This window comes from Coregonus clupeaformis, unplaced genomic scaffold, assembly GCF_020615455.1.
Source record: "Coregonus clupeaformis isolate EN_2021a unplaced genomic scaffold, ASM2061545v1 scaf0042, whole genome shotgun sequence".
NCBI classification, from domain to species: Eukaryota; Metazoa; Chordata; class Actinopteri; order Salmoniformes; family Salmonidae; genus Coregonus; species Coregonus clupeaformis.
Window position 1 is genome coordinate 276724 of NW_025533497.1, and position 25139 is coordinate 301862.

Below are 25139 nucleotides of genomic sequence, written 5' to 3' on the forward strand. Positions count from 1 at the left end.
GTTTTGTGCGGGTGTAATTAAAACATGTCTGCTTCCTGAAAGGATGACATACAGCAAGGATATTTTATTAAATTGTGTCGCTGCTCGGCGTGATTGGCATGTTAGGACGCTTCTCCAGAAATATCACGGCAGGTGTCAATAACGGGAGATGAAAACACACATATTGTTCTCTGTACACGCATGAGTGTGTGTCATGCACACACACACACACACACACACACATGCACACACACACATGCACACACACTTCTAACAAAAGTACCCTCATTACACCCTCCGAGGCATCAATCTGAAATTGGCGGAAAATAAAATAAATGGCCGCCGCACCTGTTGTTGTTGGTCAGACGAACCGTTCTCCCTCCCTCCCTCCCTCCCCTCCCCTCCCTCCCTCCCTCCCCCTCCCCCCCCCCCCCCCCCCCCCCCCTCCTCTCCCCTCTCCTCTCCTCTCCTCTCCTCTCTCTCCTCTCCTCTCCCTCTCCTCTCCTCTCCTCTCCTCTCCTCTCCTCTCCTCTCCTCGCTCACCTCTTTCTCATCTCCTCTCTGATAGGGCAGTTAACCCCTGACCCATGGGTGATGAGGCTCCTTTGTAACCGCCGGTAACAATGATGAAAATCAAGTCAAGGGGCAGTAGCCAGAGGAAGATTTGTCTTCTTCTCTGGTTTTCCCCCCTTTCTATCAGAAGAGTAAAGCAGCAGGAGGGCTGTAGATGGAGGGGGTCCACCTCTCTACCAACTACAGCTACAGATATAAGGGTGTCTGGTGATGGTGTGTTTGTGCGCGCGTGTGTGTGTGCCCCGAGCTATCGTCACGACGACAACGCCGGGCCAGGCTCTCTCTCGTGATGATGCATGGGCTGGCAGTGGAGAGAACAGCAGACAGGCCTGCAGAAAGACTAACAACGCAGAAGGCTAGATATTTAATGTTGACCGCTCTGGCCTGCATCCCAAATGGTACCCTATTCCCTATATAGTGCACTACTTTTGACACTTACTAGAGGATGGCTGGGTGCTAGCCTCATCAACGCTTCCCGCTCCCTGGCCCACTGAGCCAGAACTCTGGGCCAGCACATTTTTAATATGTGAGAACCATGTTTCTTAGAGCTTGGTGAGCTTGGTGAGAGCGTGGTTGTCCTAAGGTTATTTTGCATTCAACCTTCCCACAACTTTCTAGGAATGGTGCAGGATAGTTGCTTGGCTTTAGCACAGTTAAGGAACTTGACAAAAAAAATAGATATATTGGTATTTCATAACTTTAACAGAATTGTTCCTAAAAGTTCAAACATGGTTACATTTAATTTCAATTTTGGTAATGTTCTAGGAACGTTCTCCAACTGGTTTGATATTGGGAATGTTCTCAAAAAGTTCAGAGAACGTTAAGAAACAACATTCTTCTGTGGGAATTTCAGTACTTCAGCATAACGTTTCCTACAGGTTTACTCATGGTTCTATTTAAAATCATGTTCTCAAATTGTTCAGAGGATGTTAAGAAACAATGTTCTTCTGTGAGAGTTTCAGTACTTCCACAGAACATTCCACACAAGTTCCCACGTGGTTCTATTTAATGTCATAGTTGTATTACATTCTTGGAACATTTTCAAAATGATGTGACTTAAGCAATTCTGGGAATGTTGTACACATTAACATCAATAAGCTCTAAATTCTATTCTCAGAACATGAAGAACACTTTCCATAAAAAACACATTAAAACTTTAGTAACATTCAGAGAATGTTCCAAGAATGTTACTTAAAAACATATACATTCTCAGCATCAACAAAAATCTCTCTATCCTCGATCTTGTTAAGTGTGTTCAGGTGTGTTGGCTGCACCCACTAAATTGGCCCCACCTGATCTAAATGAGTGCTTGTTTCCTTTGAATAGACTAAAATGAACAGCTTTGTTTGCTTAAAAAAACATGGCACGCTAGCTCCATCCTGGTGGTGCAGTGGACTAATTCCAAGGATAGACAACAGAAAATGTGTCACAATAAAAAAGATTTGTTCGCATGATTAATGCCTAAGGAAATGAATCGACGTGTCCTATCTGTACTTGGAGTTCAAACAATTTGACCCAAAATATGCTAGCAGTGTTATTAAAAGTCGTATTGAAGCATTCAGTGAAACTTTTAAGGAAGCTATTAAAAAATATAACCTATAAACCAGAGTAAACGTTCCCATAATAGGCTAACGTTTAACTTCTGTTCTCAGAACGTTTAAAAAATGTTCTGTTTTACAGTCAGGAAACCAATGTGAAACCAAAAACATATGTTTTTTTCTTTCTCTCTGTGACTCATTTATTCACTCTCTCCCTTCTTCTCCTTATATGAAACTTGACCCGACCATAGTGAAGTCTCTTCCATTGATCAGACAGATTACTCATAACATAACCACCATGTTATGGAGACGGCTCCAGTGGATGATTCTATTTACTTAATGAAAGCTCTCTGTCTCCGTGATGACAAAGATGGAGGGTTTGTGAAACTTTTGTGAAACTCTGTCAGCAGACACTTGATTGAACGTTTCCCTTAGGACTGAGTTCAATAAAAAGCTTCCGGGAAAGAACCACCAACAAAAAGGGTAGCATTGCCATATTTTGCCTCACTTTGTCCCCACAATGCCTTCCTAACCAAGAAAAAAAGGAACATTGCCATATTTTGCTCCACTTTATCCCCACAATGCCTTCCTAACCAAGAAAAAGAGGAACATTGCCATATTTTGCTCCACTTTTATTCTCACAATAACCCACCGCATTGCCTCGCTATTAATCAATAACCCACCGCATTGCCTCGCTATTAATCAATAACCCACCGCATTACCTCGCTATTAATCAATAACCCACCGCATTACCTCGCTATTAATCAATAACCCACCGCATTGCCTCGCTATTAATCAATAACCCACCGCATTGCCTCGCTATTAATCAATAACCCACCGCATTGCCTCGCTATTAATCTATAACCCACCGCATTGCCTCGCTATTAATCAATAACCCACCGCATTACCTCGCTATTAATCTATAACCCACCGCATTACCTCGCTATTAATCAATAACCCACCGCATTGCCTCGCTATTAATCAATAACCCACTGCATTGCCTCGCTATTAATCAATAACCCACCGCATTGCCTTGCTATTAATCAATAACCCACCGCATTACCTCGCTATTAATCAATAACCCACCGCATTACCTCGCTATTAATCAATAACCCACCGCATTGCCTCGCTATTAATCAATAACCCACCGCATTGCCTCGCTATTAATCAATAACCCACCGCATTGCCTCGCTATTAATCTATAACCCACCGCATTGCCTCGCTATTAATCAATAACCCACCGCATTACCTCGCTATTAATCTATAACCCACCGCATTACCTCGCTATTAATCAATAACCCACCGCATTGCCTCGCTATTAATCAATAACCCACCGCATTGCCTCGCTATTAATCTATAACTCACCGCATTGCCTCGCTATTAATCAATAACCCACCGCATTACCTCGCTATTAATCAATAACCCACCGCATTACCTCGCTATTAATCAATAACCCACCGCATTGCCTCGCTATTAATCAATAACCCACCGCATTGCCTCGCTATTAATCAATAACCCACCGCATTGCCTCGCTATTAATCAAATGGAGCTAGTCCAAAGCTCTGTTTCAAATCTGTCTATACAGACAGAATAATGACTATTGTCTAGCATCATTATTCTCTTATTAGAAGCCATACGTCATTCTCTTTTCTTATGACAGGTGTACATTCCCCAGCCTACATACCGTCCATATTTTAACCCACCATTCTATCTGCATATAATAATCATTTGGTGGGTGCTTATATTTTTCCTGTTTCATACATGTACAAGTGTGTATTAATACACGTGTGAATTGGAAATGTGGCATAGCCCACTCTCCCTGAGACACCCTCGGAGAATGGGGTTACGGCCAGGGTCAGCCATTATCAATGGCGACCCTGGAGCAATTAGGTTTAACTGCCTTGCTCAAGGGCACATCAACAGATGTTTCACTTTGTCTGCCCAGGGATTCGAACTAGCAACCTTTTGATTACTGGGTCAATGCTACCTGACACATATGGCAATTACAAAATCACAGTAGCATGTCCAATAGCAAGGCATAACAGCTGCATAACAGATGAAAAATGATGTGAGCATTTCTTGCTTTGACGATTATTTCTCCTCCCTAGATGCGCGACACTGATATGGTGTGGCGGCGTGAAAATAAGGAAGGTTAATTTTATTTTCGTCTCCGATTCACTTTGAATATTTTTTGCTGTTGTTGGCATCTCTTGGCTTTACACTGGTGGTGTTGTGGGGGGATCTGCCTGTCAGACTAGCCGCTGGCAATATTACACAGGACTACTGTAACTTGACTGGAGTCTTCATCCCTCTCTCTCGCTCTCTTTCCCTGTCTATCTCTTTACATCTCTCTCTCTCTCTCTCTCTCTCTCTCTCTCTCTCTCTCTCTCTCTCTCTCTCTCTCTTTACATCTCTCTCTCTCTCTCTCTCTTTACATCTCTCTCTCTCTCTCTCTCTCTCTCTCTCTCTCTCTCTCTCTCTCTCTCTCTCTCTCTCTCTCTCTCTCTCTCTCTCTCTCTCTCTCTCTCTCTCTCTCTCTCTCTCCCTACCTCTCCCTCACTCCCTCTCTGCATGTCCAGAAGGTCAATCTCAGACAGTCTAAATACCACTGTGTCACTGAGACTAAACCCAGACAGTCCATAATGAACCTCTCTACCTTCACATTCATGTCTTCTGACTCGGGAGATGAATTCCTCTGTGTGTTCTACTGGTCTTTACAACTGTTGAAACAGGAGGGGCTGATTCTGGTCTTGGAGAAGCTGCTGTGCTTGCAGGTTTTTTCACCAACCCAGCTGTAACACATGAAAAACAATGATAGTCCAGATGAAGGACGATAATAGTGTTGATGAATCAGGCGTGTTAGTGCAGGGCTGGAGCAAAACCCACAATTTTTTCTCCATAAACATCCCCCCGCCCCCCTCCACCTCCTACTAGTATTGACTTTGTTGAGGGAAAATGTACTTGCTATGACTAAGATATGTGGTTGTCTCACCTACCTATCTGAAGATAAATGCACTAACTGTAAGTCACTCGGGATAATAGTGTCTGCTAAATGATGAAAATGTCTACCACACTCTTCTTCAGAACACACACTCTTCTTCAACAAGAAATAAGAAACAGTTGATCACATAAAAATAACACTCTTCTTCAAAAAAAGTCCAATAACGACTCTCTCCCCTCCCTCCCTCCCTCCCTCCCTCCCTCCCTCCCTCCCTCCCTCCCTCCCTCCCTCCCTCCCTCCCTCCCTCCCTCCCTCCCTCCCTCCCTCCCTCCCTCCCTCTCTTTCTCTCTCTCTCCCCTCTCTTTATCTCTCTCTCCCCTCTCTCTCTCCCTCCCTCCCTCCCTCTCTTTCTCTCTTTCTCCCCTCTCTCTCTCCCTCCCTCCAGCTCCTAACCATCGACGACAACTTCTGTGGCCTGGATATGAATGCTCCGCTGGGGGTGTCAGAGATGGTGCAGGGCATCCCTCTGTTCTCCGACTCCACCGACAAGATGACCTCGGTCATCGCCTACGTCTACAAGAACCACTCTCTGGCCTTCGTGGGCACCAAGAGCGGGCGCATCAAGAAGGTAGGCGGGCGGCAATTGATACTATTACCATTCTGTCCCAGTGGTCTCCCACAGGGGATTGTGGAGGGATACTAGGAGATACGAGGAGATTGATTTTCAACAAACGGGCTGAGTTGGCGGAGGAGGAGGGGAAAGTGTGTGTGTGTGTGTGTGTGTGTCAGAAACGGAGAGTCTCGAGACCCCCTCAGGGGTTTTATTAATAGAGGCAAGCCTATCTGGTGTCTGGACGTTCCTCCTGGTCCAAGGTCCTGTATAATACATGCTTCTATATACCATGGACATCTACTCACTGTTCACTGGAGCTGCTACAATATCATTTTTGTCCACAATGCTGAAATATTCTCTAAAATGATACAAACCATACGACATTTCCCATTGTACAAAGAAACTAAAGAAGTAGCCGTCATATACAGATCAACCGGAAGAGACAGTGTTTGGAAGTGTGTGACTGTAGCGTGGGTGGATAAGCCTGGTGCAGCATGTCAGAGCCCCAGCCTGGGCCCCTGCTGCCCCCAACGCCCCCCTCTCAGGGAGCCCTATCCTGAGGTAATTGGATGATGCGGTGCTGGGGGTGCTCTGGGCCTGCTTCTCTGATGTGCTGACAGGGGTGTGAGCATACACACAGCCATGACTGAGACTAATCCTGGGCCAAGCCAGCTAGCCGCTCCTGGCTCTGAGGACAATAGTATTACAAAGAAAAGGAAGCAGATGGAGAGAGTGGTGCTGCGAGAAGGAAGGAGAGGAGAGAGTGGTGCTGCGAGAAGGAAGGAGAGGAGAGAGTGGTGCTGAGAGAAGGAAGGAGAGGAGAGAGTGGTGCTGAGAGAAGGAAGGAGAGGAGAGAGTGGTGCTGAGAGAAGGAAGGAGAGGAGAGAGTGGTGCTGAGAGAAGGAAGGAGAGGAGAGAGTGGTGCTGAGAGAAGGAAGGAGAGGAGAGAGTGGTGCTGAGAGAAGGAAAGAGAGTGATAGAAAGAGAGGGAGAAGGATGCCAGACAGAGGTGTGTGTGTGTGTGCGTGTGTGTGTGTCTCTGTGTGTGTGTGTGTGTGTGTGTGTCTGTGTGTGTGTGTGTGTGTGTGTGTGTGTGTGTGTGTGTGTGTGTGTGTGTGTGTGTGTGTGTGTGTGTGTGTGTGTGTGTGTGTGTGTGTGTGTGTGTGTGTGTGTGTGTGTGTGTGTGTGTGTGTGTGTGTGTGTGTGTGTGTGTGTGAGTGAGTGAAAGAGAGGGAGAGGGAAAAAGAGAGAGCGACATCCTTTTATCCTCCACTCCTCAAGAGCTCTCCCTCCAAGAACTTTACAAGAACTTAGTCAACAGGCAGGATTCCCGTTAGCCTTGTTGTTGTTGTTGTTGTTGTTGTTGTTCTGTTGTTGTTATCCCTGTGTCAGTGTGGGAGTAATCCAGCTAGGCTGCGTTAAGACAGACAGGCTGAGGCTGCAGTAAGTGGCTAGCAGCATGGCCCAGTCACGTCTCAGAGCACGGCCCATCAGACGAGCCCTCGATTCAGCCTGAACAGCCTCAGCCTCTCCCTCCCCAGAGAGCTGGAGCAGAGCAGAGAGGAAGGGAGAGAGCAGAGAGAGAGAGAGAGAAAGGGAAAGAGAGTGAAAGAGGGTGAGAGAGAGATGGAGAGAGCAGAGAGAGAGAGGCTGTTTGAAGTGGTTATGTGGTCTATATAGCCAAGAGCCTGCTAGATGACCTTGTAGTCTATAGTCTAGGTAGAGCTGTGGGAGTATTAGTCAGGACAAAGATACACACACACATGTTGAATGTGCTCACAGAACACACACACACGTGCACAAACACACACATACACAAACAATATTACCCTCTGATACCACATGACCCTTTCCAGATCCCCCTCTTTTACAATCAGCCCCCCATATTAAATAGATCATTAGATGATGTCAGTGCTGGTAAAACCAAACAGGACAATAAAAGGGTCTGCTCCCATGGCCGTTCATCAGCGTGTTTATAGTTCTGCCTAATGGACAGTGATTTATACAGGACTGTCTCTCCTCTCTCCAACACTACTCTGACTGTTATTTATCACAGCACTGACTAACATATCCCATGTCACACTGAATAAATATTAGCAGGATGGCTAAGGGTGGGTGGGTTCATGTAGTTTACTCTGCCGATGTGCATGGCATAAATGTTAGCATTTATTGGCCCTTGTTTATGACATCATGAAGCCTACCTTGTGGTCCTGTTTGGTTATATACTCTGGGCTACGGGAAGTTAATTCACTGACTGAATTAAATTATTTTATGACCAGGGTTGAGTATAACGCACTGTACACACAGGAATTATGGATCTGGATTTCAAGTATGCAATGGTCTCTTACTATGGTCTCTCGTACACACACACACACACACACACACACACACACACACACACACACACACACACACACACACACACACACACACACACACACACACACACACACACACACACACACACACACACACACACACACACACACACACCTTCCAAAGTCCCTTCTGACATAATCAGTCAGAGCTGTGTTTCATAACACTACATGTATATCTCGTCAGCATAAAAGCAGCCGTAGAATGCGGCGCTTCACAACTGTCAAAGTGCAGCGTACTTTCTGTCCTGTAGCCCGTTCCCCCACCCTGCTATTGTGCTGCTAAGCCCCTGACCAGATGTGGTTTGTCCTGGCCTGTTTAGTGCCACAATCCTTTTCTCACTCTCTCTCGCTCGCTTACTCTCTCTTCTTTTGGATGGAGGGAGGGAGGGACGAGTGTGGTCGGGGTAAAGCCTTTACCCGGGACTTTCACGGGGCTTGTGGTTACTGTAAGCCCAGGGTGGTGTGGCTGTGGCGTGTAGAGGGTTATCCCTGGCATGGTTTCTCTGTATTTCTCCATATATCGCTTTTTTACATCCTTCTCTCAGATTTTCTTCCAAATAATGAGTTGATCCAACATTGTTTCCCAAGTTATTTCATCATTCCTTATCAACGTAATCACGTTGCATCGACGTCTCCATTTAACTCAGGTTCCAACCCCCCCAAAATACACAGGGTTTCACGCTTGGGTTGATGTCAAATTGAATTGACGTCGGTTAACTTGACATCTCAATAAAAAATCAATCAAAATTGGACGTGGATCTGACTTCTTTGCCTAGTGGGCTCTCTCTCCCTCTCCATCCCTCTTTCTCTCCCCCCTCCTCTTTCTCTCCACCCTCCTCATTCTCCACCCTCCTCTTTCTCCACCCTCCTCTTTCTCCAACATCTTCTTTCTCCACCCGCTCTCCTCATGCCTCATTGGACAGACCCCCCCCTCACCCCCAATACTTTTATAACACCTCCTGCCATTTGGTAGTGAATGGCTCCATATGGCCCAAGTCTTTCTTCTCCCAGAATGCCTCTGGCTTTGGCTCTGGGGCTGGTGATAGCAGGTGTGTTCCAAATGGCACCCTGTTCCCTATATAGTGCACTACTTTTGCACTATATAGGGAACAGGGTACCATTTGGGATGTAGACAGAGAGATGAAGATGGAGACAGAGTTAAACCCATTACCAACGGTCAGCGCTCGGTGTCAGCGCTTGGTGTCAGGCCAAGGGTAAGGTTTCCCTGGGTGGATGTACTGGTTACCGGACTTAATACCCCCACTACAGGCCAAGGCTGGTCAGACACCTCAGTAGAGAGAGGGGTGGAGGGGTGGAGTGGGAGGAGAGCAGGGTTGAGATTGAGGCCCCCTGCTGAGGTGTTAATGCATCTCCCCCTGCCCAGCCCGATGGGGGAGAGCGGTCCGCTCAATACGATGAGCAGCTAACCTTGAACTGGAAGCACACACACACGGGAAGTGGGCTTGATGGGGCCCAGCGTGGTGTTTGTGAGGGGTTTTGGTTTGTGTGTGTGGAAGGTAGGCCAAATGGGCTAGAGGGGCAGTGGAGGGAGACTGCTGCTGGTTGTCAGGAGAGATGGAGGGAAGGAAGAACGGGTCAATTTGCCGGTGAATGGTTCATGTTTGTTAGTGAAGGGAAAGGTCAACCTATCCTCTAGCCTCGTCCTCTTGTTTCGCTTCCTTAGTCCTTTCTCCTCCTCCTCCTCCTCCATCTCTCTCTCTCTCCATCTCTCTCTCTCTCTCTCTCTCTCTCTCTCTCTCTCTCCTCTCTCTCTCTCTCTCTCTCTCTCTCTCTCTCTCTCTCTTTATCTCTCCATCTCTCTCTCTCCATTTCTCTCTCTCTCTCTCTCTCTCTCTCTCTCTCTCTCTCTCTCCGTCCCTCCATCCTTCCTTCTCTCCCTCCCTCTCTCCTTCACACTCAATGTCATACCAGTAAGTGCTCACGGTGAATGGCTTCTCACCCCCTAGTCACACACCCCACCAAACACATCTCCACTACTCCACAAGACTAGCCATCATACTTATTCATGTTCTTCCCTTTGTCTATGGAGATTGAATTGAGGGTCAAATTCTAGAACATGGTATTGCACATTGGATTCCTGCTTAGTGTGCACGTGTGTGTGTGTGCATGTCATACCTTGACAGGACACATGTGCCTGCGAATTTGTTGTGTGTGTGTGTGTGTGTGTGTGTGTGTGTGTGTGTGTGTGTGTGTGTGTGTGTGTGAGAGGACTCTGAGGACCCAGATGCAGATTATTGAAATGGGGTGAGGGAGCTGTAGCCAGTGAAGCAGAGGATTAACTGCTTAGAGCTAATGATGAAATATGCTGTAGGACGAGCATATTTTTGTATGTCTGTGTGTGTGTGTGTGTGAGAGCGAGAGAGAGAGAGAGGGAGAGAGAGAGAGAGAGAGAGAGAGAGAGAGAGAGAGAGAGAGAGAGAGAGAGAGAGAGAGAGAGAGAGAGAGGAGAGGGAGAGGGAGAGGGAGAGAGAGAGAGAGAGAGAGAGAGAGAGAGAGAGAGAGAGAGAGAGAGAGAGAGAGAGAGAGAGAGAGAGAGAGAGAGAGAGAGAGAGGGGGAGAGGGAGTGTGTATGCGTGTGAGCGTGTGTGTACTATATGTCCCTGTGTGCATGTATACGGGTCACATTAGAGGCAAGGGTCATTTGTCCAGCATACGATAAACACACAGCCTTTGGGACAACATAAACACAACCACTCTACAACACAGAGAAACAGACACACTGGATACACAACATAAACACAACCACTCTACAACACAGAGAAACAGACACACTGGATACACAATAGAACCACTCCAGTCCTGTATCCCTAAGTGTTCTGGCAAAGAACCAGGACATTTTGTGTTCCTCAACGCAGAGCCACCACCGTGGAATGTTCGAGGGTTGCCATGGCAGTAGTGGGTGTTCCATCCATAGATGAAAAATGCATGTAGCTATAGTGCTGGCTTCTTTCTCTCTGGAATAATACATCTCTACCTTCACTATGCGACCTACAAAGCACTGAGGAATAGTCACAATAATGACAATAGGCAGAAATACAGGTGATTGAATATACTAGTATGATTACTTGACTTATCCTAGTGTACTATGGTCCCTTGAGCCTATGAAAGATAGGCTGACTGCTTCAAATAAAGGGAGAGAGAGAGGGAGGGAGAGAGGGAGGGAGAGAGGGAGGGATAGAGGGAGAGAGGGAGAGAGAGAGGGATGGAGAGAGAGAGGGAGAGGAAAGGAGAGAGGGAGAGACGGGCAGAATGGAAGGAGAGAGAGATTAATGGATGGTTAAAGAGGCAGAGCGAGAGATTGAGAGTGAACAAGGTAGAGAGACATGGAAATTGATAGAGTGCGAAGGAGAAAGAGAGAGCATGCCTCTTGGACCATTAGGGTTCACTCTCAATCTCCCGCTTGCCTGCCTAGTACACACATAAACACACACACACACTGCCCGCCTCACCTTTCCATTTGGCCCGTGTGTGAAACACAGCGTTTAGTTAATGAAAAGCAGGGAAAGTAATCTCTCCCCTGATTTAGACAGAGGGCCGCCGAGCACAGAGGTTAAGGATGAGCGTGTGTGTGTGTGTCGAGTCAGGTGACCTAGGTGGTGGCCGCGTGTGTGTTTGAAAAAATAGCTCCACACCTCATGCGTCTGATTCTGATTCTGGGGGTATTTATAGAGGCTTGGCCTTTTCCTCCCTCTGGCTCTGCTGGCTCGTTCATAATGGATAACCCACCGATGGCTGAGGAGGGTGATAGTGCACACACAACCCTGGCTGCATTACAGCATCACCAAAGCGTGTCAGCAAGGGCTCGCCTCCAGCTATGAATCATGGGACTTGTAGATTTAGGTGTAGAGCCATAGTGACATGTCATTAATATGCCCCTCTGAACTCTTTGCTATTTCAGGGCACGCAAACAAAATGAGTCAAATCGATATGAGTGCTTCATTCCAGAAATGAGGTTGGCACGTTTGACCTTTTCCAGAAAAAACGAATTAGCATTCCTACATGACACTTTCCTTTCTCGGCATGCTTCGAATTTTCTGTTGCCCTTTTTTTTAAGGGAAAAGGGGGGAGAGAGAGTAGATAGATAGGAGAGAGAGAGAGAGAGAGAGAGAGAGAGAGAGAGAGAGAGAGAGAGAGAGAGAGAGAGAGAGAGAGAGAGAGAGAGAGAGAGAGAGAGAGAGAGAGAGAGAGAGAGAGAGAGAGAGAGAGAGAGAGAGAGAGAGAGAGAGAGAGAGAGAGAGCAAGAGAGAGAGAGAGAGAGAGAGAGAGAGAGAGAGAGAGAGATAGGGAGACATAGAGAGAGAGAGGAGATAGGAGAAAGAACATTTCTGTCTCTGCTCTCATTCCGAAGAATAAGTATCTGTGAAGGCCTATTCATCCATGAATGATTTGAGTGCCTGGGCCCTCTAATCGGAGTGGAGTGAAGGGTTGGTGCTCCTCAGTGCAGATAGATAGCAGGCAGCACCAAGAGGAAAATGGCTGCTCATTCACTCCCAACCTGAGCAAAATACTGCTGAATACTCCCCATATCTGGCAGTTAGTGGAGTTATTGGAGCTGGAAGTGGAACTGAGGTGGCATTGAGGTGATTTGAACTCTCTCCCCTCTGTTAGTGTGGTAGATAGGATACCAGTAGGGATGATAGACAGTAGAGGTGTGTGTGTGTGTGTGTGTGTGTGTGCCGAGGGTGTATACAATTCCATCCATCACACATCTATGCCTGCATGTACTGTATGTGTGTATCAGAAACATTGAAATGGCGTTTTAACACCAGAGAGTTCAATAAAAAGTGAGAGCATAATAGAAAAAGGGGAGGCGTGCTGGGAGGAAACAGAGGAACTCTCTATCCGCCTGCCTCACAACAAAACAGCGGCTGTTTCTCACATATCTCCTCCGTTTCCTTTCTCTCTGTCATAATTACCATGTCTGTATGCTGTCTGCCAGGCCCGGCCGGCTGAAAGAGCTGGCAGAGTCCTGTGTTTAGAAGGAGCTAATTGAAGAGGGTTATGAGATAGGCCTGCTCCCTTTAAACCTCTGTAAACAGACCATTAAGACCGCTGAGACCAGGGAGACCAAACCCCTCTGGGAGGGGATGGGCCAAACTGTGACCATGGTAGGGTTGCGTTCAGCAGGACGCAACGTTTTGGAATGTTCAGATAGAAATATGTTTTGTAGAACAGACATGCCCCTCTGACATGTAGAATAAGGAATCACGTTGGATCTATTCATGGTATTTCTATCTGCAACGTTCAACAACGTTTGGCTACTGAACGTGACTCTGGCTTCACAGGGTCTTCCTGGCATGATGGCACCTTGGGTTTGGTTCCTAGTATTGGGTTTGGTTCCTAGTATTGGGTTTGGTTCCTAGTATTGGGTTTGGCTCCAAGTACTGGGTTTGGCTCCAAGTATTGGGTTTGGTTCCTAGTACTGGGTTTGGTTCCTAGTACTGGTATTGGTTCCTAGTACTGGGTTTGATTACTAGTATTGGTTTTGGTTCCTAGTACTGGATTTGGTTCCTAGTACTGGGTTTGGTTCCTAGTACTGGTTTTCGTTCTTAGTATTGGATTTGGTTCGTAGAACTGGGTTTGGTTCGTAGTACTGGGTTTGGTTCCTAGTATTGGGTTTGGTTCCTAGTACTGGGTTTAGTTCCTAGTACTGGGTTTGGTTCCTAGTACTGGGTTTGGTTCGTAATATTGGGTTTGGTTCGTAGTACTGGGTTTGGTTCGTAGTACTGGGTTTGGCTCCAAGTATTGGGTTTGGTTACTAGTACTGGGTTTGGTTCCTAGTACTGGATTTGGTTCCTAGTACTGGGTTTGATTACTAGTATTGGTTTTGGTTCCTAGTACTGGATTTGGTTCCTAGTACTGGATTTGGTTCCAAGTACTGGGTTTGGTTCCTAGTACTGAGTTTGGTTCCTAGTATTGGTTTTGGTTCCTAGTACTGAGTTTGGTCCTAGTATTGAGTTTGGTCCTAGTACTGGTTTTCGTTCTTAGTATTGGATTTGGTTCCTAGTATTGGGTTTGGTTCCTAGTACCAGGTTTGGTTCGTAGCACTGGGTTTAGTTCCTAGTATTGGGTTTGGTTCGTAGTAATGGGTTTGGTTCGTAGTACTGGGTTTGGTTCGTAGTACTGGGTTTGGTTCCTAGTATTGGGTTTGGTTCGTAGTACTGGGTTTGGTTCCTAGTATTGGGTTTGGTTCCTAGTACTGGGTTTAGTTCCTAGTACTGGGTTTGGTTCCTAGTATTGGGTTTGGTTCGTAATATTGGGTTTGGTTCGTAGTACTGGGTTTGGTTCGTAGTACTGGTTTGGTTCATAGTACTGGGTTTGGTTCCTAGTATTGGGTTTGGTTTGTAGTACTGGGTTTGGTTCCTAGTATTGGGTTTGGTTCCTAGTACTGGGTTTAGTTCCTAGTACTGGGTTTGGTTCCTAGTACTGGGTTTGGTTCGTAATATTGGGTTTGGTTCGTAGTACTGGGTTTGGTTCGTAGTACTGGTTTGGTTCATAGTACTGGGTTTGGTTCCTAGTATTGGGTTTGGTTTGTAGTATTGGGTTTGGTTCATAGTACTGGGTTTGGTTCATAGTACTGGGTTTGGTTTGTAGTATTGGGTTTGGTTCGTAGTACTGGGTTTGGTTTCTAGTATTGGTTTGATTCCTAGTGCTGTAAGCCTATGTCTCTTTGAGTGGATGGGATTAGGGGCCCAAGTTATTCCAGACCATGTGACCTGTCCTGGAAAAGCACTTCTGCCCCCCCAAAAATGAGTGATGCTTATAATTCGTAGGTTTGGGAGATCTTGGAGAGGGCAGTTGATTGGTTGTCGAGTGTAGTTAGGTAGTTAGGAAGGGTTGTATGATTGGCTTTTTACATGACGATTTCAGAAAGGGTGTTGAATTTGTTATTTTTTTGTCGATTGAAGCTCTGCTGGGTATGCAGCCTAGTTGTTAGTTGATTGTAGCTGTGGTGTTGCTAGAGCAAAGTGAAGCAGCCATTGTTAGTGGGTGTGGAGGGAGAAGTGAAGAATTGGAGCAGTTTACAGCTGGCAGCACTGCAGAGCTCTGTGGCTTCCTCTACGACACAGTCATTAATCACACCAACAGAGATGCAGTACAGAGAGGCACTATAACCCATACCACACACACACACACACACACACACACACAGTCTTGTACAGCTAACCTTGTGGGGACACACAATTCAGTCCCATTCAAAATCCTAACCCTTAACGTAATTCTAACCCTAACACTAATTCTAACCTTAACCCTAAACCCACTAGAAATAGCATTTGACCTTGTGGGGCCTAACAAAATGTCCCCAGTTGGTCAAATGTTGGTTCATTTACTAGTTAAACCCCCACACACACACACACACACACACATACACACAGAACAAAAGTATTCTACACAAACATCGCCCCACAACCAAAGACACTCCAATGCCATCGAAACAATGACAACTCACAACCGCCAAAGTAGTTAGCATAGCCCTCACCTCCCCAGAAAAGACTTACCTTTCAAATCACACCACGACTTGCTCTTCCAATTGGACCAAGCTATTTGTATTCTACAGCTATTCAACCAATGGGAATGAAATGACAAAGTATCAATAGCTGTACAGGCTGGTGCTGAGGTATCGTAGTCTAGAATCAACACACACACCATACACACTCACGCTCACTCACACACACTCCGCCAACCCTGACATGAATTGTGAACAGTCATCCGATAAGCATCAAAACGCGTCTCTTTTCAGACACAGGAAGAGCTGCTTGACTCTCCAGTAATGACTGTGTAGCAGACTGTGAACGCTCTCCCTCAAACATTTAATTAAAACTCCAAGTTGATATGCTTTAATTAAACAGTGCTGTGAAAGGTTATACAAATTATCTTTCTTTTGTGGCCATGGTAAAAACTTGCATTGTTTTAATTAGTCCAAAAGGTGTGTTTATTGTGTAGTACGTGTGTGTGTGTGTGTTTGTGTGTGTGTGTGTGTGTGTGTGTGTGAGTGTGTGAGTGTCTATGTGTGTGTGTACATACGCGTTTACTTGCCCGGCTTATTTTTGGCCAAATGTAATTTTATTTATTACCAGCTGAAAAAAATCAATACAAACCCTGAACAGCCACACAATGAGAGGGTCGATAAATCACCGCTATACCCAATCTGCATAACATTGCACTCTCCTGATGGTTGTGTGCATATCCTACTGAACAGACCCTTGCTGGATATGGAGATGATGTCCGTCTTTTATTACAGAAACATGACCTACTCTCATCCTTGTATTGTGGAATATGATTTTCCAACCCACAGAAGTTGTCATTGGAGATTTGTTGAAGTTACATCCATCATGTTATCTTCAGACATCATGCATTACATCATCTCAAATCCACTGATGGATAACTGATGGTAGAGATCATTAATTAAGTCCAAGATCTATTATACTCTCCTGGCCTGTGTCAGCTTCTGCTGTACTGCATACCTGTGGACGAACTCTCCCTCCCTCCCTCCCTCCCTCCCTCCCTCCCTCCCTCCCTCCCTCCCTCCCTCCCTCCCTCCCTCTCCTTCCTCCCTCCCTCCCTCCCTCTCTGTGTGATTTATCAGTCTCTCCCTTTAACAGTAGAGAACATGATGCAGGTGAGACTCCAACAGCCAATCAGGGCCCAGCGTTGGGTCTCCGGGGGTGACCAGCACTCCTCTCTCCTCTCTCTGCAGCAGAGCAGGAAAACGGGCTGGCTAGCTCACAACTGGGTCACTCACACACAGGATTCTGGCAGACACACACACACACACAATCGCACACACTTGCACACAATCACAATCACACACACGCACACACACCCACACACTCACGTACACTCACATAAACTCTCCCAGAGACAATACTACTACACACAGCTACACAGACACAGCCTTCAGAAAGAGGTGTGTTGAGGGAGTTTGTGTGCATGTTATGTGTGTGTTGTGTGAGTGTGTGCATACATCCATACTATTGGTGCTGTGTTGCCTGCAGTGGGGTGCGGCTCAGATTACTCAAAATGGATCCTTATTAAGTTGAGGTATAATAAACATCTTACAAGGGCTAGGGGTGTCTGATAGACAGACAGCTTTGAAGTCTAGATCAGGTTTAGAATGAGAGCAAGAGAGAGAGAGGGAGAGCGGGAGAGAGAGAGAGAGAGAGAGAGAGAGAGAGAGAGAGAGAGAGAGAGAGAGAGAGAGAGAGAGAGAGAGAGAGAGAAAGAGAGAGAGAGAGAGAGAGAGAGAGAGAGAGAGAGAGAGGGCGAGAGAGAGAGCGAGAGAGAGAGAGAGAGAGAGAGAGAGAGAGAGAGAGAGAGAGAGAGAGAGGGGGAGAGAAAGAGAGAGAGAGGGAGAGAGATAGGGAAAGGGAGAGAGAGGGGGAGAGAGAGAGAGCAAGAGAGAGCGAGAGAGAGCGAGAGAGAGCAAGAGAGAGAGAGAGAGGTTGAAAGAGAGAGCAAGTGAGAGAGGGAGAGAGAGAGAGAGAGAGAGAGAGAGAGAGCAGAGAGAGAGAGAGAGAGGGGGAGAGAAAGAGAGAGAGAGGGAGAGAGATAGGGAAAGGGAGAGAGAGGGAGAGAGAGAGAGCAAGAGAGAGCGAGAGAGAGCGAGAGAGAGCAAGAGAGAGAGAGAGAGGTTGAAAGAAAGAGCAAGTGAGAGAGGGAGAGAGAGAGAGAGAGACAAAGAGAGAGAGAGAGAGCTCTCTGCCCCCCTTGCCTCCCCTCCCTCCCACCACCTAATAAGTGGATTTTTATCTCAGCTACACCGTCGTTCCCAAAGGATTATGGGATTTTTCGCCACGTACACGGAATGGTAATTGCCGATCGGGGAGCGAAACGCATCTGCGAAATAAGCGAAGGTCGGCTCATTACTACAAATCACCCTGCTTTTGTGTGTGAACGTACTTGTGTGTGTGTGTGTGTGTTTGTTTGTTTTCCCCTCAGGATCACCACACTGACCATAGTCATGTTTCATGTCCAGGCAGTGCTATATAACCTCATGACATCTCATAACGTCCCCCCCCACCCACCTACACACACCCTCCTCTAGCCCCTACACACATGCCTCGTACTAATGGCTGTGCGTGGAAGGGGTTGGTGCTCTCAGTGGTAGGCCTTAAATGATGGGTGGGTCGGGGAGAGAGGGAGGTGAGGGGGATGTCATTGTCCAGGGGAACACACATTATCACTGGGCCTAGTGACAGCTGGGCATGTACCCTACTACCCTCCTCTCCTCTCTTCTCCTCTCCCATTATCTCTCCCCCTCTTCTCTTCTCACCCTGGAGCCCCCCATTTCCCTAAATGGCAGTGCTGACACAAGGACACATTTGCTTCCTCACAGACAGACACACACGTGCATTCATGTATTCAATCATGTGCACAGACACACACCAACTCACACATCGATAGCGAGAGCACTTGTCCAACATTAAGTTCCCCGTCTTATCCAAGATGGCTTCCCAATTCTGGCATAAATCAACAAACATCCCTGTCTGGCGTCAGCATCCATAGTGTTGCTATCTCTGGCAGGGGGTGTTGAATGCTGATCTAAAAGCTAGTGGAGAAGACACGGTTCAGACAGTGATGTGTGTCTCCAGGGTCGTGCCCCCCCCCCCTTCATCCCTCTCTTCTGCCAGTCCCCTGCCAAGTCCAGCAGCCCGGGGCCAATGGAACACTTAATTAATTGTTTTTTTGGGGGAGCAGTGCCCCTGTGCCCAGAAATCGTATCTCAGACCCCCTTACACCCTCCGGCCTCTCAGCCCCCTCTGCTCTCTCTCACCCCACCCAGACCTCTCAGCCTCCTCTCCTCTCTCTCTCTCTCTCACCCCACCCAGACCAGTGTCACGCGAGAGGCTATGACTACAGCCTTCACTGATCCCGCTCCTCCCTTTGAAGCTCAGCCCTCTCTGTTTGATATTCAGTCTGCAGTCTGGCTCTGGAAACTGGACTCATGTCTCTGTTTCAAAATGGCAGTTAAACATTTTTGGAGTGTCTGAAGAAGGAAAACAAAACAGGCCTTTGAGAGAAGACAAAGAGAGAGAGAAAGAGGGAGATAGAGAGAGAAAGAAACGGCAAGCGATAGAGAGAGAGAGAGCGAGACAGAGAGAGAGAACGAGAGAGAGAGACTGCATGACTGTGGGCCTCAGATGTAAAACCAAAGAGACATCGTTGCCCTTTTTTAATACAAACACGAAACAATAAAGCGCTAAAAAGACTGAATAAAAACGAGATGCGATAGAGGGGAAGTTGTCTGATGAATCTCGGCAGGGTTTAATTTGTGTGGCGGGCCCTGTTGACTTATTTCATTAAGTCTCTTTTCTAAAACGACTGAACGTTGATCATGGGAGAGAAAATGCTGGGGAACGCGGCTCTTTTGTGAGTCGAAATAAAAAGCTGAAGTTGCGATGCCTTCCGTCATCTCGTGACTCCTCGCCAGTCTCCCGGCATGTCATCAGCCACCAGATGTCAGTCCTCTCACCGCTCCCTGCCATAATAGCCCAAGATGGAACTGGGTTAGCGACGACGTGACGGTTCAGATAAGAAGGAAGGTGTCTCTCTTTCCTACGTGTCTGTGTGTGTTTGGTTGTATGAGTCTGCGCCTGTTTGAAACACACACAGACACACCCCTCTCCCCTCTAGAAGCTTTCCCCTTCTCTCTTCATGCCCTTCATTCTGACACTCAGCTCCCTGGGAATTTGAGTTCCAAGGACACTGTGATGTGCATGTTTCCCAACTCTTTATTCCATGCCCTTTTATCCTCCAATCCCGACTCTACTACTCTCATCCCAGGAGATGAGAGAGCGGCCCCAGTTTACGCTCTCCATGTGTAATCAAGTGCACCGTTTCATTAAAGCTTGCAGAGGAGTGAGAAGAGAAAAAAGCTTAGTCACTAAATGTGCTGAATGTCAATGAGGGAACAGTCGATTGGTGGAGGAGAGGAGAGGAGGATGGAGGGAGGGAGGGATAAGAAACTTGTATAAGAAAGGAGCGGTGGACGGTAATTTTAGGGGGGTTTTCTCTCCTGTTTTGCTAACAAAGCAATACGATCGCGAACCGCAGCGGTTCCGTGTGATTTGGCCACCAAATCTGTCCTTGTTATGTCATTATAGGCATTTAGCCTCAGCTGCCTGCTCTCAGAACAGGCAAACCAAGCGCCCCCTCGTTTGTCAATGGTGGTGCTTTGCTTTGCACTCATCTGTTTCACTAGCAAATGCCTGGTGCACCGCAAACATAGCCTCTAGTCATCTCAATAATCCAGTAGGGTTCAAGGAGGGTTAGCTGAACACTGTACATGTATTTTACAGTTACATCTAAAAGCTTAGATTGATGGAAAACTGAACTAAGTTGTTGTTAGCTGCTAGCTGAGGCTAGCACCTTGTAGCCTTCAGTTGAAGTCGGAAGTTTACATACACCTTAGCCAAATACATTTAAACTCAGTTTTTCACAATTCCTGACATTAATTTATATGCATTAGCACTATCCAAAGCGACTTACAGGTGCACACAGGACTCTACCAGCTGAGCTACAGAGGACCGTTAATCCTAGTAAACATTCCCTGTTTTAGGTCAGTTAGGATCACCACTTTATTTTAAGAATGTGAAATGTCAGAATAATAGTAGAGAGAATGATTTATTTCAGATTGTATTTCTTTCATCACATTCCCAATGGGTCAGAAGTTTACATACACTCAATTAGTATTTGGTAGCATTGCCTTTAAATTGTTTAACTTCAGTCAAATATTTTGGGTAGTCTTCCACAAGTTTCCCACAATAAGTTGGGTGAATTTTGGCCGATCCCTCCTGACAGAGCTGGTGTAACTGAGTCAGGTTTGTAGGCCTCCTTGCTCGCACACACTTTTTCAGTTCTGCCCACAAATTTTCTATAGGATTGAGGTCAGGGCTTTGTGGCCACTCCAATACCTTGACTTTATTGTCCTTAAGCCATTTTGCCACAACTTTGGAAGTATGCTTGGGGTCATTGTCCATTTGGAAGACCCATTTGCGACCAAGCTGTAACTTCCTGACTGATGTCTTGAGATGTTGCTTCAATATATCCACATAATTTTCCTTCCTCATGATGCGATCTATTTTGTGAAGTGCACCAGTCCCTCCTGCAGCAAAGCACCCCCACAGCATGATGCTGCCACCACCGTGCTTCACGGTTGGGATGGTGTTCTTCGGCTTGCAAGCATCCCCCTTTTTCCTCCAAACATAACAATGGTCATTATGGCCAAACAGTTCTATTTTTGTTTAATCAGACCAGTGGACATTTCTCCAAAAAGTACAATCTTTGTCCCCATGGGCAGTTGCAAACCGTAGTCTGGCTTTTTTATAGCGGTTTTGGAGCAGTGGCTTCTTCCTTGCTGAGCGACCTTTCAGGTTATGTCGATATAGGACTTGTTTTACTGTGGATATAGATACTTTTGTACCTGTTTCCTCCAGCATCTTCACAAGGTCCTTTGCTGTTGTTCTGGGATTTATTTGCACTTTTCGCACCAAAGTACGTTCATCTCTAGGCGACAGAACGCATCTCCTTCCTGAGCGGTATGACGGCTGCGTGGTCCCATGGTGTTTATACTTGCGTACTATTGTTTGTACAGATGAATGTGGTACCTTCAGGCATTTGGAAATTCTTCCCAAGGATGAACCAGACTTGTGGAAGTCTACAATTTTTTTCTGAGGTCTTGGCTGATTTCTTTTGATTTTCCCATGATGTCAAGCAAAGAGGCACTGAGGTTGAAGGTAGTCCTTGAAATTCATCCACAGGTACACCTCCAATTGACTCAAATTATGTCAATTAGCCTATCAGACGCTTCTAAAGCCATGACATAATTTTCTGGAATTTTCCAAGCTGTTTAAAGGCACAGTCAACTTCGTGTATGTAAACTTCTGACCCACTGGAATTGTGATACAGTGAATTATAAGTGAAATAATCTGTCTGTAAACAATTTTTGGAAAAACTACTTGTGTCATGCACAAAGTAGATGTCCTAACGGACTTGCCAAAACTATAGTTTGTTAACAAGAAATTTGTGGAATGGTTGAAAAACAAGTTTTAATGACTCCAACCTAAGTGTATGTAAACTTCCGACTTCAACTGTATGTCAATGTGCTTAGACTAGGATCTTATAACCACATACCTCATGTGCTGTAGCAGGTGACTGTACCGCATTGGCTGGCAATTGCCTACCACTCAGTTTCACGCAATGTGAGCTGGAGACGTGGCAGAATGTCAAAGAGGGAAACACGCTTGGAAATAGAAATGCCAGCCATGTATCTCTCCAGACGGAGGGAAAGAGAAAGATGAAGGGATGGAGAGAGGCTCTGGAGCGAGAGAGAGAGAGAGAGAGAGAGAGAGAGAGAGAGAGAGAGAGAGAGAGAGAGAGAGAGAGAGAGAGAGAGAGAGAGAGAGAGAGAGAGAGAGAGAGAGAGAGAGAGAGAGAGAGAGAGAGAGAGAGAGAGAGAGAGAGAGAGAGAGAGAGAGAGAGAGAGAGAGAGAGAACATATTTATGTCTGTAAGAGATCTTTTGGTCCTCTCTTCCACTAACTTCAGCTGCCTGGCCACGTGATTCACCCTACCATGTGTCCGTCACTTTGATTGACAGCTGAACAGTTGGAAAGGGCTACTTCCTCTGCTCGTGTCACCCTGGGTACTACATACCTGTTGGTTTGCCTCTCCCCTTCTCACCAAAAGAGTTAATGAAGATCATCTGGTAACATTTGGCAGCCTTGCCTGATTCCTCCTGCCCTCCTAAAAGTTCATTACTAGCTGCCATGCATAGATGCTGCTGAATACTGCCGTGTTTGGATTTATATTTTGCACATAAAGCAAATCCTTCCTCCCTTAGATGGGTAATGAGCCTGTTGGAGGGGGAGAGGGTGTAGCATGGATAGAAGCCAAAGGCAGTAAAATTAGGAAATGAGCGAGAGAGGGAAGGAGGGAGAGAGGGAGAGGGGTGTGTGTGTCCCTGAGGACAATAATTTAGGCTTCATTTGTCCCACTAGAAAGTCAGCAAAAGTGCCAAAGCCCTCCACAGCTCTGAGTCATGAAAGTTGTTTCCCCTCCTCTCATAAATATGCTAAATGAAGTTGTTTCCCCTCTCTCTCTCTCTCTCTCTCTCTCTCTCTCTCTCTCTCTCTCTCTCGCTCTCAACTCGCTCTCTTTTCCTCTTCAGCACCCAAACATCACAGCTTCCTGTGTTCCAGGGCTCTGGGCTGGCACTAGGCATTGTGGGAGGTGTAGTCCTGCAGCCCCATTGCTCCCTGTAGGAAGTCCCAGCATGCTCGGGGGCACCTATCTCCAACAACCACTTCCTCACTAATTAACCGCAACCTGTCTTACACACCGCCGTTGGCCCGCCGCATCACGCCTGATCTTATTGTTTTAGCAAAGCGCTCCTCACACACACGGCAGCACTATCCTGCCCCCTTCCCCTGCGCCATGTTAAATACGTGCTAATTCACTGTATCAAGGGAAGACATGCAGCATTGATTTGTGGATGAAGAGTGAAATGACGCTGATCAGTGGGGAAAGGGCATTTATCTTTGGGGGTGCTGGGGATATATCCCGCCATGGAGGCAGTGGACAGTAGAAAGGGATTATATCACCTCAAGGCCGGCAACAAGGCCCTAATACTGTAGTATGTGCCTCAGTGCCCCAAGCTGTGAACATCAGATAGCCAACATGCTACATTGGATATATATGCTAACCCTTTAGCGCTGTGTATTGGCACTTATAGCAGCAACATGCTACAGTGGAGATACATGCTAACCCTTTAGCGCTGTGTAATGGCACTAATAGCAGCAACATGCTACACTGGAGGTACACTACATGACCAAAAGTATGTGCACACCTGCTCGTTGAACATCTCATTCCAAAATCATGGGCATTAATATGGAATTGGTCCCCCTTTGCTGCGGGACTTGCTTCCATTCAAATCAAATCAAATCAAATGTAATTTGTCACATGCGCTGAATACAACAGGTGTAGACCTTACAGTGAAATGCTTACTTACAAGCCTTTCACCAACAATGCAATTTTAAGAAAGAATAGCAAAAAAAAAGTAGGAAAAAAACATTAAATAAAAAAATAATAAGCCACAAGCATTAGTGAGGTCGGGCACTGATGTTGGGTGATTAGGCCTGGCTCGCAATCGGCATTCCAATTCATCCCAAAGGTGTTCATTGGGGTTGAGGTCAGGGCTCTGTGCAGGCCAGACAAGTTTTTCCACACCGATCTCGACAAACCATTTCTGTATGGAACTTGCTTTGTGCACGGGGGCATTGTCATGCTGAAACAGGAAAGGACCTTCCCCAAACTGTTGCCGCAAAGTTGGAAGCACAGGATCGTCTAGAATTTAATTGTATGCTGTAGTGTTAAAATTTCCCTTCACTGGAACTAAGGGGCCTAGCCCGAACGATGAAAAACAGCCACAGACCATTATTCCTCCTCCAGCAAACTTTACAGTTGGCACTATGCATTGGGGCAGGTAGCATTCTCCTGGCATCCGCCAAACCCAGATTCGTCCGTCGGACTGCCAGTTGGTGAAGTGTGATTCATCACTCCAGAGAACACGTTTCCACTGCTCCAGAGTCCAATGGCGGAGAGCTTTACACCACTCTGCAACTGAGCACAGACGATTTTTATGCACTATGCACTCGGTGGTCCCGTTCTGTGAGCTTGTGTGGCCTACCACTTCGCGGCTGAGCCGTTGTTGCTCCTAGAAGTTTCCACTTCACAATAACAGCACTTACAGTTGACCGGGGCACCTTTAGCAGGTCAGATATTTGACTAACTGACTTTTCAGAAAGGTGGCATCCTATGACACCACGTTGAAAGTCACTGAGCTCTTCAGTAAGGCCATTCTACTGCCAATGTTTGTCTATGGAGATTGCTTCGCTGTGTGCTCGATTTTATACACCTGAAATAGCTGAATCCACTAATTTGGAGTGTCGACATAAGTTTGTATATAGTGTACATGCTAACCCTTTAGCGCTTTGTAATGGCACAAATATTGATTCTATTATTGACTTACCTTTTATCGAGAATCTTGAAACTAGCTAGCCAGCTAACTAGCTACTTGCTATTAGCCACAGTTAGCGG

General features: G+C 46.4%; 1 protein-coding gene across 1 annotated transcript in view; it reads left to right on the forward strand.

Annotated features, from left to right (window-relative positions):
* Nucleotides 1–25139, forward strand: part of LOC121543383 (plexin-A4) — a 392722-nt gene that overhangs the window by 51830 nt on the left and 315753 nt on the right. Inside the window, exon 3 of the mRNA XM_041853207.2 lies at nt 5477–5659. Coding sequence (XP_041709141.1) covers nt 5477–5659 — 183 coding nt within the window. The remainder of the gene's footprint in view (nt 1–5476; nt 5660–25139) is intronic.